A 19,654-nucleotide genomic window follows, 5' to 3' on the forward strand; every position below is an offset into this window, starting at 1 on the left:
CTTTACAAAACCATTAGCCTGCGTGATGTTAAAGACCTGAGTCAAAGGCTAGAGAAAGAGACCTACTGAACAGAGTCCTTCACGTCAGTCATCTCCAGCAGCCCCAGGCCTCATGTCCAAGCTGGCTTCAATAGTTTCTAATGTCTGAAAACGTTAGCAGGGTCCTAGGGTCCTAGACTGAATCTGTTAACAGATGGTTTCAGAGAACAGCTTATGATCACAATTGAGATTTCAGATCTGCAGGCTGAAAACAACAGGATTTTAACTATTCTCAGTTATGCTACTGCATCTGAAAATAAGTGCACACTTATCCCAGAGTCTCCAAAATCTTTTATTTCTAGAGTTCAATTGCTTTCTAGGAAGTAGCAAAATGAAAGAGCATTCTTAGTAGTCATTTGACAAAACTGTCCATTATTATTATTGACACTGAAAATTGAATGTAATGACTTAAAAATACATTAACATAGAATCATGAGATAGTTATCACAATTTAGTCATGTTTGAAAGGGAACAGAGGACAGTGGCTAAACGCATGCTTTATAAAAGACAATTAAATGGCACATTTAAGATGACTAACATTACAGATTTAACAATGTTTTTTCCTCTGAGGAACCAATTTTAGTATTTAAAGAGCATTCACTTCAGACATCTCAATTCCTGATTTCAATGGCTGAACACTGTGAACCTCTGTTCCACATTTAGGACAAGTGAAGTACATGTCAAATAAGAAACTGCTCTTAGCACAGTAATAACAGAAGACATGCTCACATCCTATGGTGTGAGGCATGGTGGGCCACTCTCCACACAGGGAACATTCTTTGCCATTGGCGGCTAGTGTGTTGTCACCGTTAGGAGTACCAGTAAGAGGGATGCACCATGAAGATAACTTGGCTTTCAACTTCTGGATATTGATAAGTGGTAAAAGAAAAATCAGAAATTCAGCAAAACCATGCCAGAGGAGTTCTCTATTCATATACTCAAAGCCAACTTCTCGGACATTTTGGGGTTTGCAAAACACAGAACGAATCCCTATGAGTCGTTCTGTCAAAGTTGCAAATTTACCCCTTTGGAGAAAAACCAAAAAATTGATCAGTTCACCTAATTTCAAAAGTCCAACCACAAAATTCAGAGACTGCTTGACTTTTTTGAATGATGCTAAGTGACGGTTTCGAAACAAATCGTAGCATCGTTCTTCTAACCACCTCCCCCCAATCGTACAAACAGCGTACCACAGCTTCTGATTTTTACTTGGTGGCAGGTATTTCAGATTTGGGGAAAAGTCATTTTTGTACTGAATATTCAAAACTGACTGCCCCACAGTGGCATTTTTGGAGTAGATGGTGAACCTCCACAGGAAAAGCCACAGTAATGCTTTCACTTCGGGCTCAAAGTGGGCTAAGAGCCCTGGTTTAAACCCATGAAAGCACTGAGTAAACTGGGACCAAACTAGCTGCTCCAGGGCCTTGTTTAGTTCAAGTGCATCCAGCTGACTTATTCTTAGCACCCTATTTGCACTCTTCATATTCTCTTCTCTGGGAGCCATGTCTTCTTTGATGGTCTCTAGGAAAAAAATTCAATTAGAGAATTTCATTAAGCAGCCACAATGTTCACACCTGGAAAACTGATGGATCCTTCAGCACTGTGAGAAAAGCGAGGTGAATAATCGCCTTACTTGCAACTGCTTTCTCTCTCTTCCTTCCTTTTCTCTATTTTTTTCTTGACTTCACTCATCAAGGATTAGAATGGCTCACTCACATACACATACACAAAAGAAACTATGTATCTTATGTCTACAAACATATTTTTAAATAATATTCTTGGACCAGATATTCTGGCATGGAGATATCAAAGTCCTGAAGCTGAGAAATAATGGAGAAATATATAAATGTACAGAGATCTAAACGGAATATTACAATGATGGGCAAATTAAGACATGTTTAATTTCCAGCATTTCTACTAATTTAAAAGCTGCTTCTCAAATACATTTTGCATGTGCAAAGTAAAATAAATAATTATTCTATCATATTATTACAGACTGTAAATATTAGTAAATCTCAAGATGAAGTACCAAGGATATTAAAATGCAGATATCACAAGAACCGAAAATTATAATAGGTGCTATGATAACTTTACAAGCACATTAAGGAAAAAAGAGCACTTAAGGAAAAATGTTTTAAATGACACACTATAAGCTGATTAACGGTTAGCTAGGCAAGACTAACTGACTCAAAACACATGTATTGGGCCCAGCACCATGGCCTATCGGCGAAAGTCCTTGCCTTGAACGCGCCAAGATCCCGTATGGTCGCTGGTTCTAATCCCGGCAGCTCCACTTCCCATCCAGCTCCCTGCCTGTGGCTTGGGGGAGCAGTCGAGGATGGCCCAAAGCCTTGGGACCCTGCACCCACATGGGAGACCTGGAAGAGCTCCTGGTTCCTGGCTTTGGATCGGCGCAGTACCAGCCGTGCGGTCACGTGGGGAGTGAATCATCGAACAGAAGATCTTTCTCTCTGTCTCTCCATCTCTCTATGTATCTGACTTTGCAATAAAAATAAATAAATCTTTTTAAAAAAAACACATGTATTAAGTGCCTATCATGTACAAGCAGATGTAACCAAGGGTGTACAGTAGCTATTAACTGAAAATACTGATCAGCATAGGTATTTTAAATTTTATTAATGAATTGAAAAATTCAAACTATGTCCAAAAATCATGCTTATGTTTACTTTGTAACATGGACTCTCTGTATGGTCCCATGTATACATGGCATCTAAAATATCGAAATGATTGAAGCGGAAAATATAATTATGGCTCCTAGTGGAACAGCAGTAGGAGGAATGGGAAGTAATTGATCAAAGTGTACGTATTATTCAGTTAATGAATGGAAAAGCTCTGTGGAGCTAAGATATAACAAGGTGACCACGGTGAATGATGCTGTATTTAATTACTAAGAAAGTATACCTTAAGTGTTTTCACCATTGACATATAAACAGACACGTATATACATAGATACAAATAATGAGCTCTATATGAATGATAAAGTTTGTGCTCTGGCAACCATTTTGTAATGCATATGTACATAAAATCATCATGCTCTATTCTTTGAAATGATTACAATGTTTGTATCTTTGAACAATGCCGCCTGCGTGCATTTAACTTGGACATATCACATCACCAAAGCTCTTTGGTTCTTCAATTACTAAATGGAGAGTTTGAGACAAAATGACCTCTAAAGTTCTTTCAAATTGTTACTTTATTATCTTTTTACTACAAAGAAAATGTTAAATATCATTTTCTATGATAAAAGGACTGAGAAGCCATCCTAAAGTTGTATTTTTTGAAGCTAGGAATATCTTTCATAACATTAAAATGCATAAGAGAACAAGTTTTGCAGTATCTATGAGTCAGACATGACTTGCGGATGGAGGACTTCCTTAGTAGTGACTCCTAGTAACAGGTTCCTTGGTGCTATTTTCTAAACAAATGAATGGACAAGAATGGTTTCTCACACTTCATGGCCAACTGCTTTCTGGAAGGTCTCACCTTTCTGCCCTTCCGGCTGCTTCCTCAAGCCTCCACAGCCTACAGCAATGGCAAGCGGAATTTTCGCTACAAGTTCTGTGAAATCCTTTCCTCATACTTGCCAGGGGCTAAAGAAAAGAAAAAGAAACAAAAAATGAGTTAGGAAGAGTTTCCGTTCCTTACCCTACTAATCCATTCCATCTTTAAGAACTGTTGATTTTTGTGCAAAAAATACTTTTTCTAATCCACTCATCACTCTATCCTCCACAGTCCTTTTCCTAAATGCTGCTTACTCTCCTCCCCTTCACACCAATTACACCTAATTAGTCTAACTTGTCTTGTCCTTTTTCCAAGGAATTTCTCCACAATGCAAAGGTTCTGAAAGCTAACTTCTTCAAGCCTAACCCTAGCTTGCTTTCCATCTCACTGTGCAGGCGTCCAGTCAGGAAGGCCACCTGCACTTGTTCACCAGTGACCTTTACTCTCCGTTGCCCTTATATGGGAGTATGCTTTCAGCTTTTTTGTTTAACTGAAAAATCCAATATGAAAGCTACAAAAAGTACAGGATGCGGCTCTTATCTCAAATACTTGGGATCAGAAGTGTTTCAGATTTTGGAAAAAATAAAGAAATGTCATTGGTTGAACAACTGTAATTATAATATCCTAGGTGTGAAACACTATAGAATTCTACAGTTTTGGGGAATCATGCTGGTGCTTAAAATGCTTCAAGTCTTAGAACATTTCGGATATCCGGTTTCCAGATTAGGGCTGGTCAGCCTGGATCGGTCCGGGCACACTTCCTTTGATTCTTTAAATCTGGGTTAGTTGCCTCTGCTAGTGTTCCGTAGCTCTCTGCTCTTCCTCTCTCAGGGCTTCCATGTACTGTACTGGAACTACTTTTTAATCTCCTATGTCCTTCACTGGAAGACAAGCAGCACTAGGAAGATTATGAGTTTTATCACAGGCAAATCACAGCAGCTATCATGGTTTCTGGAACACAGAGGACATATTACAAACATTAGATTTCAAGATAAATGCACAGGATGAAAGTCTGGAGTTTCTGAGGGATAGGGAAATACAAATTCCCATCCAGTAAACTTTAAAAGCATTTCATACTGGTATATTCAGAATTCTGATGATTAGTCATTTCATCACGTTTTTGCTGTGTCTGTTATCAGTTGTTAATGCATTAAAGTGAGAGATATAAGGGCACAATCGACATAGTTTCAACCCTTGTAGAGTCTATATTTTATCAGAATTAGAGAAAGAAGAAAGCAAGAGCCTGTGAGCCTGCTGTGTAAAAGAAACAGACAGTTACAGTGAGATGCAGGCTAGGCCCTCTGCTTATAACCACACCTCAGAGCTCAAAGGAGGCTTCCTGGAAGAGCAAGAGCCTAAGCAACCACAGAGAGAAAAGGACTCAGACAGGTGCAAAGGTGACAGGAAATACACACTACGAAAGCAGCGTACATGCTCTAGAGGCCCTGCATGCTAACTTCAAGGAAAATGCATTCTATCAGGAAGATCAAGAGGGAAATCTTTGAATAGTTGTAAGCAAAGAATTAATCAGGTTTGTAATTCAGACTGTTCACTCTGAGAGTGGATTAGAGGCTGAGACAAAGACTGGCAGCCATAGAGCGCAGTGCAGACATTGTTAAACTCATCTAGCGAGAAAGGATGACCTAAAGTAGAAAAGGATCAGTGGGAACAGGAAAAAAAGAGTATCCTTAAATCCTAAGACCTGAGTACCTGAGTGGACGGTGACTCAGTTTTACCTAACAGGATGTAATCATACATGAGGTGACGCACATGTGGACGGAAAGTGCACCAACACATGTAATTTTAGCAATCTGAGGTTCCTATGAGACAGTCAAGTAGGAGAGTTCAATACAGTTCTGTGAAAGAGGAGGGAAAATCCAGGTAGAGAAGAAATATATACGTCTGCTAGCGCATTTATTGCAAATCCACTTGATTTACATAAATGCAAAAAATCAGGAAGTCGGCAATTTTGAGAAGGGAGAAGGATCTTGCTTAGGAACAACGGGTCCACCTTGCTCTAACACTGCCTCTTTCTCAGTCTGATACTGTTAAACAGATACATGTGTCTGTGATAAAGATGCATAATCATGTCTCTGGGCCTCTCCATTTTTCCATACTGCGGTCTTTAACATCACTATCGTGCTGCTGAATTCTTGCTTTGATCAGTGGTTTTCCTATCTTGAAAGTTCCTTAGAGCAATGTGGGCCTCATCTGCAGAACTAAGTGGGACCCAAGAATTTACATTTTTTTATTAATTCTCCAAGAGAGTGAGAAGTGCTAGGTTCAGGGTCCAGCATGAAGGTCTAGGGGCTATATCCTCTTTGCATGCACTGGGACACCATGTAGGTAGTGGTTTGTGTCCCAGCTGCTTCACTTTGCCATCCAGCTCCCTGCTTGTGGCCCAAAAAATCAGTCGAAGATGGCCCAAATCCTTGGGACCCTACAGTATGGAAAGATGGAGAGGCCCAAAGATATGACTATGCATCTTTATCACAGATACAGGCCTGGGAAAGCGGTGGAGGATGGCTCTGCACCTACATGGGAGACTCAGAAGAAGCTCCTGGCTCTTGGCTTCGGATTGGCTCAGCTCCGGCCATTGCAGTCACTTGGGGAGTGAATCAACAGATGGTAGATCTTCCTCTCTGTCTCTCCTACTTTCTTCAAATCTGCCTTTCCAATATAAATAAATAAATCTCTAAAAAGTAAAAAAAATCTTAAAAAAAAAAAAGGAAGGACTAGGTTCATTTCACAGCAAACCTCGTGTATTTTTTGTTTTGTTAGCTTGTCACCCATACAGAGCACCGCTGTATGCCAGCCTTCTAACTCATTTCTGGTTAGTTCTCCTCTCCAGTTACAGAAGATTTCACAAACTCTTCACTGACTCACGTAGTCTTTGTGAGACTGGTAAGCATTCAATTCTTCAACTACAGACTCTGTAAGTATTAGTACATCTTGGCTATTCCAGGTGCCTGATGGCAATGCACAAAGAAATCTCCTGGTTCTTGTTTAAGCAAGAAGGTCTGGGCAAGTAAACAAACAGTGGCAATACAGAAGATACAAATTATCACAGCTCCTCAGATAACACAAACATTTCTAAATTATCCCAAGAACTCTAAATTACCACATGTATGCATTTTTCTCACTTTTCTATTATGTTACCAAACTTTCTCTCATTCACTTATTTACTAATGTAATATCACAGTTGCTCGCTGAACTTGTATACAATGAGTAGCTTATAATGAATTAATGCTTTAGCTGACATACTGGGTTGAATATGTTGTGAGGGCATTTGGGTAAACTAGATGGTAAGGGCAGGTATCTCTTCTGCAGCTTCCTTATTGATATTTATTGAAAAACTAAGAGAGTGGTTTCTTCGAAGAATGATCTATTTCCAATCCTTTATTTCTGGAGGAATTATGCTTAAGAACATTCAGTAACGACAGGGATTTTTAATGACTTCCAGAAAAGGAGACTTACCAGTTTTCAACCCATCTAACATTTAACAATACTTATAATAAAAAATTTAAAAAAAAATCCCACAACTCTTTCTTATCCCTTCTTTCAAACAATGTTTTCCCCTTCCCAGGCCTGGCCTCGCTGTAGATTAGGAACAGCTGGGCGCACTTTCCTCCGTCTATAAGGCTCTTTAATACACCAAAAGGCTGTTATAAAACTGCTCTGTAGCCTTTGCTCATCCAGATGAATAATTTTCCTCCCTGTTCTTTTGTTTTAGGTTTTGTTGTCTAGCATTTTGGTCATGTTTGTGATGTGAGTTACACACACACACACACACACACAGAAGACAGACACTGTGCATTTCATGTCACAGTTTAACCAGCTGGAATCTCTCCTGTACCGTTCATGTGTCTTTACATGACTCTGATAGGGTGGAAAATGCACATTTGATATCAAACAGGCCTGGGCTCAGGTTCCAGCTCTGTCACTTACTTGCTATGGGATCTTAAAAAAAATTCATTAGCCTAACAGCTACCTCACAAGGTTGCTAAGATTAAACCAGATAATGCTGTGAAAATGATGTGGAAACTGTGAAGCAGTATTGTTATGACCCTGTTGCTGCTTTGGCTAGGGAAAGGCATAAAAAGACAGACAGACTTGATTTTGGCCAATCTCATTTCACAAGACTGCAATCTTCATTATTACTCATACTCATGCTTCAGTTAACCTGTCTCAAAAGAGTTTTTGCCCTAGGAAATATTGATTACACTGTTAAAATATAAAGTAGCAGTAAAACTGTGAACATGATGTCACCGTTATGTGTATATGGGAGGGAGGCATGCAGGAAGGGGCAGACACAAGATTCAGTGTGACAGTGTGCCGTTATCCAACCTCTCGTCTGAAAGAAGAGAATGAAGAGTACTGTGAGAGAACAGGCATGGTCGTGGTATGATTGGGCACCCAGTTACCCAGCCCCTATCACTACGGGTCTATTTGCTATCTGGAAGTAAAGAAACCCCAAGAAAACCCTCTGATAAAATCTGACTCCGTTGCTTTGCTGTTCAGGTGCTCTCAAGATAAACATCCAATCCTGGTTGCTTCACTAACTTAACTACATTCACTTCCTCTGCTTCTCAACCCTGAACCCCATCTCCCAGTTTCAGGCATGTACAGTTATTCTACAAAATTGGCTTTACAGAGGGCTAAAAGAAACAAATGAAATCAACGTAACTGGCAGGACAATTAATCAATTAAGGGAATCCTCTTCTCCCCACTGGAGTACAATGACATTTGTCTACAAAAGACATGAAGCACAAAAGAAGACATAAATACTTTTAAGTCACATAAAATTATTCTCAGTGAAATCCAAGCAATTTGTATTTTAGTGGGTTCTAACTCTCTGACAAATGGTGACTCAGTTTAACCAATATTGAGTTCCTTTCAAATGCCAAGCATTCTTCTAAGTATTAGGGATCCAACAGAAACATTTAACTACCAGCAACTTTTTCATTATTTTTAGGAAACAGGCTGTTACTGTATTCAGAACTGGCCAATGATTTCTGGTGCAAAGATTCGATTCTAAAACTTCCCAGACAGAAGACAGAAAAAAATGGTACACAGGGCACTGGAGCAGGTTGCACAAAGACACGCAAACATGCACGCTCTTGGTTATGGTCTATCTGGGATACACAGGAGTGGCCATTTAACCATCAACATGGTTCCATTTGTCACTTGGAATCGAAGAGACAGCTCTTCAGTGTAGAAAGCACCCATGTTAAGGAAAATGCACTGATTCTTTGGGCATGAATAATCAACAAAGAGAAGACACAAACAGGTTCCCAATTTTGTAGATTAATGTGATGGCAAAGTTCAACTAAATTGAGTAGAGGAAAACTAGATTAGGGAAGCTAGTAACAGGGTTCCTGAAAAAGTTGAGGGGTCTAATTCAAGATACTGACAACTTCTTGGAAAACCTAATGTCAATTGTCTTTAAGAATCACAAAAGTTGGGACTTGCTGTACCATGGTTTAAGATGCTGACATCCTGTATCATAGCACCTGTCCCAGTCCAGGCTGCTCTGCTTCCAAAACAGCTTCCTGCTAGACAGTTGCAGAGGCAGCAGAGTATGATCCAAATGTTTGGGTCCCTGAGACCCCTGAGGAAGACCCAGAAGGAGGTGTTACGCTGTCTTTGGCCTGTTCAAGTCGTGCTCATTGCAGCCATTTGGGTAGTGAGTCAAAGCATGGGAGAAGTCTACATGTGTTTCTTTCCAGATATATGGAGGTCTTTCTCTCTCTCTCTCTCTCTACACACACACACACACATATTTATATGCCTTTTAAATAAATAAGAAAAGGAATTACAGAAATCAAGCAGGTTATAGTATTCTCAGTTGTGGATAAAAAAATCTCCAAAATCTTGGTAAACGAGTATTTTTTTGATTTTTGCTATATTAATTGCCAATACTCTTGGTCAATCCATTTCTAATTTACTTCAAGACTTCTAGCAAGGTTTAACAACTTCTGATTTGTTAAAGATTAGCCTTTTATTTCAAAATGTAGGTACAAACTTGAGCAACTAAAAAACACACAAGATTTTTTTTTTTTAAAGTTGGGACAGTATTGACTTGAAGCAAAGTCATTTAATTGAACCTAATCTTAACAGAATACTGAAAACAATGTTTTTCTTTGTTCTTTTTAGTATCCTCACTCAATCCCCATTTTCCCAAACTAGTCCAACATTAAGAAAAGACTGGGGACATTGTGGTAGTCTAATTAGGTAATCCTCAACCTACAAGTGCCAGCATCACATACGAGTGCCAGTTTGTGTCCCGGCTGCTCCATTTCCGATCCAGCACCTGCTTATGGCCTAGGAAAGCAGCAGAGGATGGTGGAGAGCCTTGGACCCCTGCACCTCTGTGGAAGAATCAGAAGAAGCTCTCAGCTCCTGGCTTCGGATTGACTCAGCTCTGACTGCTGTGGCCACTTGGAGAGTGACCCAGCAGATGGAAGATTTTTCTCTTTGTATTTCCTTCTCTCAATGAATCCATATTTCCAATAAAAGTAATTTTTTAAAAAAAGACTGTAAAAGACAGTGTCAAAGGAAATATTTATTAGTCATTCAACATGTATAAAATAGGTAATTTTTTAATTTGCACTAAATCATGTTAATGTCTAGTGAAGAGTTTTAGCATATTAAGGATATGCAAAAAATAAGGATGTAAAAATGAACACCAGATAAAAAGTATGGCCCCTGCTAAGGTTAGTGTGATTAAGTTGTCACATAAATATGTTTCAGACAAAATGATCCCATACTAAAATCTATTAAAGAGGTCTCCTGCTGGCATTTTATCACTAATGTGTCACACTGCTTTTGTTTCACAGGAAAAAAAAAAAAGCAACTGAAAATTTGTTTACTAAGAGCAGTAACATATGACCTTGCCCTTAAATAACTCATGCTTTCATGTTTTTCATGCCCTCCCAAAATAAACATTGTCATCTCACCAACATTCCAAAACCAAAACAAATGATTAGCCTTCCAGGAAGGAGAAATTGTTCAGGATGTATTTTAGAGCTTTTATTGAGTACAGTACAAATTATGAATGAATATATTTTCTTTAAAAAATGTTATTGACAGAAATCTATCAATAATAATGTGGGCATTGTCAAGGGCTTGTCAATATTAATGTAATTATGATTAAAGGGATAACATGGATTTTAGCTCTAATACCAAGTAACATCTTCTACACTGCTGCTACCCATACACGTTATTATTGACCAGTTCCGAGACTCTCAGTACTAGATGTATCACCATCAGGCATGTTCGTCAATGCTTACTGCCTACAAAAAGGCCACAGATTTACAGTCCTGCAGACTCTGCCAGAAGCAGCACGTGATTCTAATACCTCAGGTGTCAAGTCCACCCTCGTACCCATGCAGGTTACTCTCTTCCAGCTCAACAACAACCAAATCATTGTGAGTATAACCACACTAACGGGTTGTAGTAATCCAAGTGGACGAGACGGGGGATTCATTTCTTTTCTCTAGATTTCTGAAAGTTTTAAAAGAACCTTCCATATAATGAGGTTATGCAAATAAAATTTTATGACTAGAGACCTGAAGGTCTGAACCTACATTTTATTTTATTTTCTTTGCATAATCAGATAGATTTACTGTCCATTGTATTGAAATCAATACTAATAAATGGGACATGTATCAAAAGGGATTTAACAGGACACCAATTTCTAGAAGACATTTCAAACATGGGCAAAGAAAAAAAAGTTATAGTGAAACCCATTAGGATACTGGGATCTCAGGTACAGTGAACTGGCTGAGAAGTCAGCATTTTTTTTCTTTTCTCCTTAAGATTTAATTCTTTTTATTTCCAAGGCAGATTTTTATTTGCAAGGCAGATTTACAGACAGAAGGAGTGACAGAGACTCATCTTGTATCTGTTGGTTCACCTCTCAAATGGCTGCAAAGTCCACAGCCAGGAGCCAGGAGCCTCTTCCAGGTCTCCCACGCAGGTGTCGGGGCCCAAAGCTTCAGGCCGTCCTCTGTTGCTTTCCTAGGCCGTGAGCAGAGATCTGAACTGGAAGTGGAGCGGCCGAGACATGAACCAGTGTGTTTATGGGATGCTGGCGCTTCAGCTCTATCTTAACAAGCCAAAAACGAAGGCTTGAGGTGTTTAAGAGTGTATCTAAAGTAAGGCTGGCAATTAGAAATTCTTTGGTAAACAATAAAAAAAATTGTGGAACATATACAAAAAAGCCAGGAGAATGTACACTTAGTAAACTTGGATCAAATTTAATCCCATAAAACTCAAAGTGAGAGGGCCCAGAGCAGTAGCCTACTCTTGCCTTTCATGTGCCAGGATCCTGTATGGCTGCCGGTTCTACTCTTGGCGGCCCCCCCTTTCCATCCAGCTCCCTGCTTGTGGCCTGAGAAAGCAGCAGAGGATGGCCCAAAGCCTTGGGAGCCTGCACCAGTGTGGGAGACACATAAGAGGCTCCTGGTTCCTGGTTTCAGATTGGCTCAGCTCCGGCCAGTGCAGATGCTTGGGGAGTGAATCAATGGATGGAAGATCTTCCTCTGTCTCTCCTCCTATCTGTATATCTGACTTTCCAATAAAAATAAAATACATCTTAAAAAAAGAAAAAGAGAAACTTGTTCCCAAGTAGTTCATTCACAAGACAAGATGGTGGGGCTGGTTCCACGGTGTTGTGGGTTAAGCTACCGCTTGTGTTGCCAGCACCCTGTATGGCCGTCACTTAGGAGTCCCAGCTGGAGTCAAGAGCAGCTCCTTGCTAGTGTACCTAAGGATGCAGCGGACGATTGCCCAAGTGCTTGAGATCCGGCCACCCACCTGGGAGACCTGGGAGAAACTTAAGGCTCCCAATTTTGGACCAGTCCAACTCTGGCCATTGGAGTCTTTGTAGAGTGACCCAGTGAATGGAAGAACTCTCTCTCTCTGACAAGATGGCCAGTCAAGCTCTCAGAATTTTAAGTGGGAGAAGATATAAAATGAATGTGGCAGAGCGATCCAAGGTGCCTCAGATGTGTCTGTCTTACATTTCTCTCTTTGCTCTTGTATTTGTGGTCAAAGCACAACTGAAAGGAGTTAAATGTCCTATTTCAAGAGAGGAACATGTGGAGTGAAAAAAAATGTGGCATGAGCAAGGTTACTTCAGGAAGTTAGTAGGAAAATGGAATTAAAGCACAGGGAAGGGCTTTGTGACCCACATTTCTATTGGAGTGCCTGGCATCACATCTGAGTCTACTTCTCATTGGCCTCCTGCTGATGGGCACTGCTGGAGCGGCAGCTCATGGCCCAGGCACCTGGGCATGTGTCACTGGCACCGGAGAGCACAGTAGTTCCAGTCCTCTGGTTCTGTCCATCCCTGGCCACTGTAGGAATCTGAAGAGTGAACCAGCAGTTATAACGTCTACATTTCAACCACAGTGCTTGCTTTTCACATACAATCTTTAAAAAAAAAAAAACGGATGAAATTTTTGAAGTAACTTTAAGTATGAAAGTCAGAGGCAATGCCAGCTCACCCTTGGGACCAAAACTGCATTACAGTACAGTTCTTGGTTACTGTGTTGTTTTTTTTTTTTAAAGATTTTATTATTATTGGAAAGCCGGATATACAGAGAGGAGGAGAGACAGAGAGGAAGATCTTCCATCCGATGTTTCATTCCCCAAGTGAGCCGCAATGGGCCAGTGCTGCGCCAATCCGATGCCGGGAACCAGGAACCTCTTCCGGGTCTCCTACGCGGGTGCAGGGTCCCAAAGCTTTGGGCCGTCCTCGACTGCTTTCCCAGGCCACAAGCAGGGAGCTGGATGGGAAGTGGAGCTGCCGGGATTAGAACTGGCGCCCATACGGGATCCTGGGGCATTCAAGGTGAGGACTTTAGCCGCTAGGCCACGCCGCCTAGGCCACGCTGCTGGGCCCAGGTTACTGAGTTTTAACAATAAAAATAAGAAGTATTCACATCAATTAATTTTATTTCACCTTATTGACAAGTAAGGAAGAAGAGTGAACTCTGATAAAAGAAAATCCATTAAATAGAGTAAAAAGCATTACAGGGAAGGGTGTTTTGATTGCCTAAGGGGACAAGTCAGACAGGAAACTATCTGCAGTGAGGCCATGGGATGGGCAGCTGAGAGGATGCTAGGCACCTGTTCCCGGCCTGCACACAAACCCTGGGGCTGCCCCTGAGGGCCAGTGTCCCCGAGGGTGAGGAGAGCTGGCTGGCAGGAACTGAGATTCCCGTGCCTCCGTTTCCCCCAAACCACCAGGCCCTGCCCATGCAATAGAGAGCTAGTGAACAGCACCCCGCAGACAAGAGAACCAGCTGCACCCGGACAGCCAACTGGACCCACACAACCACCATGCACTGACATCACCACCATCAGGGACTTAATTCTCTAACACTTCTATTTCCTAAAAAGGTCAAGAAAATGGGCACTTTCCACACTACATGCCCTCTTTCCCCCAACTTCAGTTCACATCAAGAATGTCCCAGAACCACATTAGGTACAATTCACTCTGGAGCATGCCCATACCTCCCCCTAAGGGTGTACTTTCACTGTGTATGCAAATAAAGCATTCCTCCGCTAACCTTTACCCACGGCCCCTCCTCACATTCACTCCTGTCAGAAGCAAGAACCGGAGCCCAGGCACTGAACGCTATCTCACAGGCCCCAAGCCATCCCTCGTCTCTCAGAGCACACATGGGGCAGTCTGGATATGTTCCCCTCGGTTTACCTATTCCAAACGAAAGGAAGGACATGTAATACTTAGAAACCACTGTCAGTTTAAAAGAAATAAATACCATACAACTTGATTCCTGGCTGTCTGACTCAGGTCACTAGGAGAGGCAAAATAGAAATGACTCAGAGTAGAAGCTGTATTCAGAAATAAAGATTATGTACACGGCATATACTTTTGAAAAGTTGTGCAATAAGAATAGCATGATGTTAGAAATAGGCACATGATCACAAGCAAATTCACTAACATGTTTCAATATGTAAATGGAAAATTTCTGATCTGTCCTGTGCAAGGATTATTTTTCAATGTTAAATACTAGCAAAACTTTGTGTAAAATAAAAACAGCATGAGGAAGAAAATCAATAATTGTGATTCTGATTATAAAGAAATTATGTGAAGCTCATATTTATAAAACAAACATCCCTGAATATGGATACATCAGCTCTGTTAAATAATGGCATTGTCTACCTAACTTTAAAAGTTCTAATAACCAAAGGAAAGCACAGTGAATACAGATGAAAAAGAATCTTCCAGCTTGAAGGAAAGGTAGATCATCTAGACTGAGATATGAATTTAATCTTCTTAACAGGAACCCATTTATTCAAGCAGAACACAAAAATAGCTGCTCTTGTTAAAAACAGCTCACAGTCGGCTTGCTTTGTCTGGCCCCTGCGTGGTTCCCGATCGCCTCCACAGAAATTCTTCTATGAAATAATTTTAAAGCCACAGATTTTTCATTTTCTTTAGGTGGGAAAATAAAGTGAAGAGGTAAAGTCGGTCAAATACAAACTGGAGTGAGGACTGGAGTGCAACTTGCTTCAGTTCGGTGTTAGCTTGCATGAGAGAGGCCGGGGAGGAGAGAAAAGAGGCCTCTGATTTGGCAAATAGTTCCACTATGTCTCTTCTTCCAAATCTTTCTGGCTCAAGACTATTTAACTCTAGTCTTCCTGGACAGAAAAAAACGGATAACATGGCAAGGTTAGAGAGGCTAAAAAAAAAAAGTCAGCCACCAGCCAGGCCAAGTTCTTTCTGTCCTTGTTTAACTAAAAGCAACTAAAGTTTGCTGAGGGTGTCCAGACTATCAACACTACAGTGTAAGGGAAGCCTGGGTCTCCATGGGACTGCCAGACTCTGTCAAGAGTTTTTTTCAATAGCATCACAGAAAAATACTGACTTTACTGGTCAGTGAGACCCAATACGGTCTCATTATGTGAAAATCCCTTTTACCAAGTGTGGAGTGCTAACGAATGGTACCTATGGGAAAAAAAATGCCCAAATAAATAAGGTATATCTTTTAGGACTGAGGAGAAAAAAAAGTGCTCGTGATTTTCACGATCTAATAAGTTGATCAGAAATCAAAAAACCAGTGCAAAATGCACCCAAGTCAATGCAAGTATTCTTAAAACAAATGTTAAATGTATAATACCTCATCCCTTTACAAAGAAAAAAGGCCCAAACTGCTTTAAGTGGTTTCCCCAAAATGTTGTAAGCTTAGATATACTCAGACTTTTTGCTGTTTTTTGTTTGTTTTTACTGCACAATATGTTCTCTTAGCGGAACCCTCAGTAAAGATCCTGAATGATTCTCCAAATAGTTCCTCATGAGACAATTTCTTTTCTCCCACCAAATGCGAGGAAATGATTGCAAATTTGGTCATTTAAACCAAACTTTCGGGAAGCAGGACAGGCTCGGTTCTAGCTGGGCTCAATCCTGAACACAGTTCCACAAGTTTAGATTTGCTTCAACGCCCTTCCCGAAATCAGGAGACCCGCCGCGTCCAGGAAAACAGGACTCCAGTAAACGAGGACGTCCAGCCAGGGGCGACCATGACAAGGTCGTGAAGCCCACGAGCTCGCAGCCGGCGAGCCGGGCCGACACTGACCTGAGCAGTCTGCCAAACGCCCCCGCTGCACGTCTGGGAAACTGGCCTTGAGCTGGCCGAATCTGGGTGACCCGGGCATCCAGAACTGGTGGGCTTCCGGAGCGACGCAGGACCCGGAAGTAGCTAAAAAAAAAATTGCAGCCACCAGAGCGGCGCTTCGGCGCCCGGCTCAGGGCTGACGGCGAAGCCAATGAGCCGACGAGCCGAAGAAGAGCCGACGAGCCGAAGAGCCGACGAGCCGAAGAGCCGACGAGCCGACGAGCCGAAGAGCCGAAGAAGAGCCAAACAGCCGAAGAGCCGAAGCAGAGAGCGCTCCGCCCGAGGAAAGCCGTCTGTGATTGGCAGGGGAGTCACGCAACGGTCAGCCCGGGGTTGTGCGCTGCGCGTGCGGCGGCTGCGGCGTGCGGCGGCCGCGGGGCAGCCGGGGTTGTGGAGGGCGAGGCCTTTCCCCCTTGCGGAGTCCGGCCCCCGGACAAGCGCCGCCGGGTGGTGGCGAGGGGGCTCGGCACTGGGCCGGAGGGCCGCTCGCACTAGGCGGTGAGGCTGCGGCTCGGCATGGTCTGGGGTGCCGGCTCGGGATGGCCTCGTGGGCGCGCTTGGAGACCGCTCACCCGCACCCGGCCTCGGGGCCGACGTCTTTTTGGGTGGGCTCAGGGAGGTCTTCGGCTGGTCTTTGGTTAGCTTGCCCTGCCAAACGGCGTCAGTGAGGCCCTGTGAATAAAGCTGAAGGACCCGGGCCGCAGGGTTCCCGCCGCGGGAAGCAGTCGTCCGCCTTCTACCGGGTGGCTGTTAGGAATCCCGGGTCACACTTAGGGGGGAAAAAATCCCTCACCAAGCAATCGTGTGTAGCTGGCGTTGAAAGTCGCTACTGCCTTTTCCTGTAGTACGAATGGCAGTGTGTTTCTGATGTCTGGTGGGTTGCTTCCAAGATCTGAGGTGGCATGCTAGAGATTCCTGCACAATAGTAGGGTTTAAGCTACTGCTTTCCCTCAACCCCTCCTGTCCTCCAGCACGGGTTCTTTCAACAGCCCTTCTTTGGACGTTCTAGGGTCCAGTCACCAACGTTAAGGAAAAGTTTTGTGGTGTGTTGCAGTAATGTACATGTGGAAAGGTGTATCTTTTATCCATGGAATGTTGCCCTCTGTACCTTACCAGGAATTAGTCCTTGCTACCATGTGAACCAACAGTGCAAAAAAAGGTGAGCCACAGACTAGCAGGGTGTGCAGTTCAAGTTCACTCAGCGGCGACAGCAGATTTTCCCTAAAATGATGGCCAATATGGTCCAATATGATGGCCACTAGCCACGTGTGGCTAGTCTAGATTGGGGTCTAAGTATAAAGAAAGCACCTGGTTCCTAAGATGTGGTAGTTAAAATGCGAATCAGGAGTTTTTGTTACTTGTTGAAATGAACAAGTTGGATAATTCCCAATTGTATATGCAGCTTCCATTCATATACTGGATCCCACCATTGCAGAAAAGACCCTGTCTGAGGACAAGCAGGTCTTTGCTGTAGCAGGTGGGAAGGAAGGCAGCCACCAGCCCTTGTTAGGTAGCTTCACTTAATTTGTACAATGGAGGAGAAAGGATGCTTCCGCCTCCCACCAAGAAACAAACACACCCCCCTGAAGTAATGAACACATTCGGCTTGTGGAGCCTCTGCCTAACAAAGATAATAAGCGCACAAAAAACCTGAATATTTAATGAAAACACGGGAAAACAAGATTTGGGATTTCTGAAGAGAATGTTTAAAATAAGTTCTGGGTTTTACTATTTAACCTTTGAAGATGGTCCTCCCCCTCTCCCCCGCACGCTGTCCCACCATGAGCTGGTAAGCTATGGTTTCAGCGAAACACTCCTTGCAGATTTATCATTAAGAATGTGTTTTTCACTTATTTATGTAACAAAGGTAGAAAGCAGACATGGCCTTACTTCCTGGGAGCTACTCATCACTTCAGAGACAGTGAAGTGTATTGGGCTTTATATCGCTACAGTTTTTACTTTGTAAGGGTAACATGTCAGTTGTTTTAAACTTAGTCTGCATTATGTCTTGTCATGCTAAGAAAGAACCTTACTGGGATTTGACTGTGGGCTTGAAGAAACGTTAATAATAAAAACCTCAGCCTCTACCCAATTCATTCACTATGATAACCAAGAGAGTAAAGATTAAAATTATTTATTCTCCTTTAAATATAAAGGAAAGATGCAAAATCGTATAATAGCATCTTGTACTGCTCCTTTTAGGTTTTAAGGAATCTAATAATAAAAATGTAAAGAGGACATTGATTTATGCCCCTAACATAGTTTAAAATTGCTGACTTCAGGAAATTAAATTTATCTTAGCATATTACATAGTTCTTAGATCAATATATTTGAGTCTTTTAGGGAAAAGTTAAATATAGATATGTTGGTTTGCTACTGCTGTTGTAACAAGTTACTGCAATTTTGCAGCTCAGAACAGTGCTGGTTTATTATCTTGCAGGACAGAAGTCCAATAGAGTTCTCAACTAAAATCAGTGTCCGTAGGGAGTCAGTCTCCTGGAGGCTGTGGGGAGTAATTTTGTGTTTTTGCTTGTTCAGATGGTAGGGCAAAATCTGTGCCTTGTACAATTGAGATCCTTGCCTTCTTTCTGGCTATCCGCTCAGGGCTGTTGTCAGCTTCTGGAAGTCACCTTCACTGCTGGAGTTACCAACTGGAGGCCATGAAGTGTATTTACCAGTCCTGACCTGCTGCCTTCTCTGACTTCTGTCTCCTGCTGCTCCTCCTCTATCCCTTCCTCCTTCTCCACCTCGTCTCCATATCCATCTCTTTCACTGTCTCCTCTCCATCTGTGTTTCCTTCTGCTTCTCCTCTTCCATTTATGTGTATTTAAAACACAGGGTTACAAAAGGAGGGGGCAGAGAGAGAGAAAGATGTGTTTTATTAACCAAACCGCTGTAGCAGGGAGTCTAGGTTGGGCCTGGCAAAAAACAGGAGCCAGGAACTGCAGCCTGGTTCCCATGAAGTGGTTTCCACTTCCAATATGTGTGGTGATGTTGCAACAGCTGCCTTAATGTGCTGTGTCACAATGCTTGCCCTCCTTACTAATCTTCTTAATACTTTGTTACAATGGAAATGTTGATAATAATATGAAGATTTTATTGTTTTATGAACAACCGTGAACCCGTATACCATGTTCATTTGTTTAATTCTCAGACTGCCACTTGCAAAGAAACAGGTACAGGGAATTGAAGTAACGTGCCTAACTTCTCATAGCTGCAAAGTGATGGGCTAGGGTTTTGAACCTAGGAAGTTCCAGTGACTGTGTGTGTTCTAAATCTCAAAATCATAGAGATAATTTCTGACTACCTAGAATGACTAAATATGTCCCAGTGATTTAGAGGCTATCAATGCAGAATTATTTGGATTCTGAGTAGCAGTTACCAGATGGCCTTGGGCAAATTAGTTAACCTCCAAGAATTTAATACAACAATAAACTGAATTA

General features: G+C 42.0%; 1 protein-coding gene across 2 annotated transcripts; it reads right to left on the reverse strand.

Moving 5' to 3' along the window:
* Positions 1-318: 318 nt before the first annotated feature.
* On the reverse strand, positions 319-16,347 carry PEX2 (peroxisomal biogenesis factor 2). 2 transcript variants are annotated; one of them, XM_004588064.3, is made up of 3 exons: positions 16,173-16,347; positions 3,544-3,650; positions 319-1,560 (listed from the first exon to the last, which is right to left on the reverse strand). In XM_004588064.3, the coding sequence occupies exon 3, from the start codon at positions 1,541-1,543 to the stop codon at positions 626-628; it is 918 nt and encodes a 305-aa protein (XP_004588121.2). In that variant the 5' UTR covers positions 1,544-1,560; positions 3,544-3,650; positions 16,173-16,347; the 3' UTR covers positions 319-625. The 2 variants fall into 2 exon arrangements, with proteins under 2 accessions (XP_004588121.2, XP_058524738.1); XM_058668755.1 differs by lacking the exon at positions 16,173-16,347 and adding an exon at positions 5,264-5,636.
* Between the last annotated feature and the right edge of the window lie 3,307 nt (positions 16,348-19,654).

This window comes from Ochotona princeps, chromosome 9 (assembly GCF_030435755.1).
Source record: "Ochotona princeps isolate mOchPri1 chromosome 9, mOchPri1.hap1, whole genome shotgun sequence".
Lineage (NCBI taxonomy): Eukaryota > Metazoa > Chordata > Mammalia > Lagomorpha > Ochotonidae > Ochotona > Ochotona princeps.

Bases quoted from the DNA above. Each gene is read 5' to 3' on its own strand.
- PEX2 (XM_004588064.3), bottom strand. From the start codon at position 1,543: ATGGCTCCCAGAGAAGAGAATATGAAGAGTGCAAATAGGGTGCTAAGA.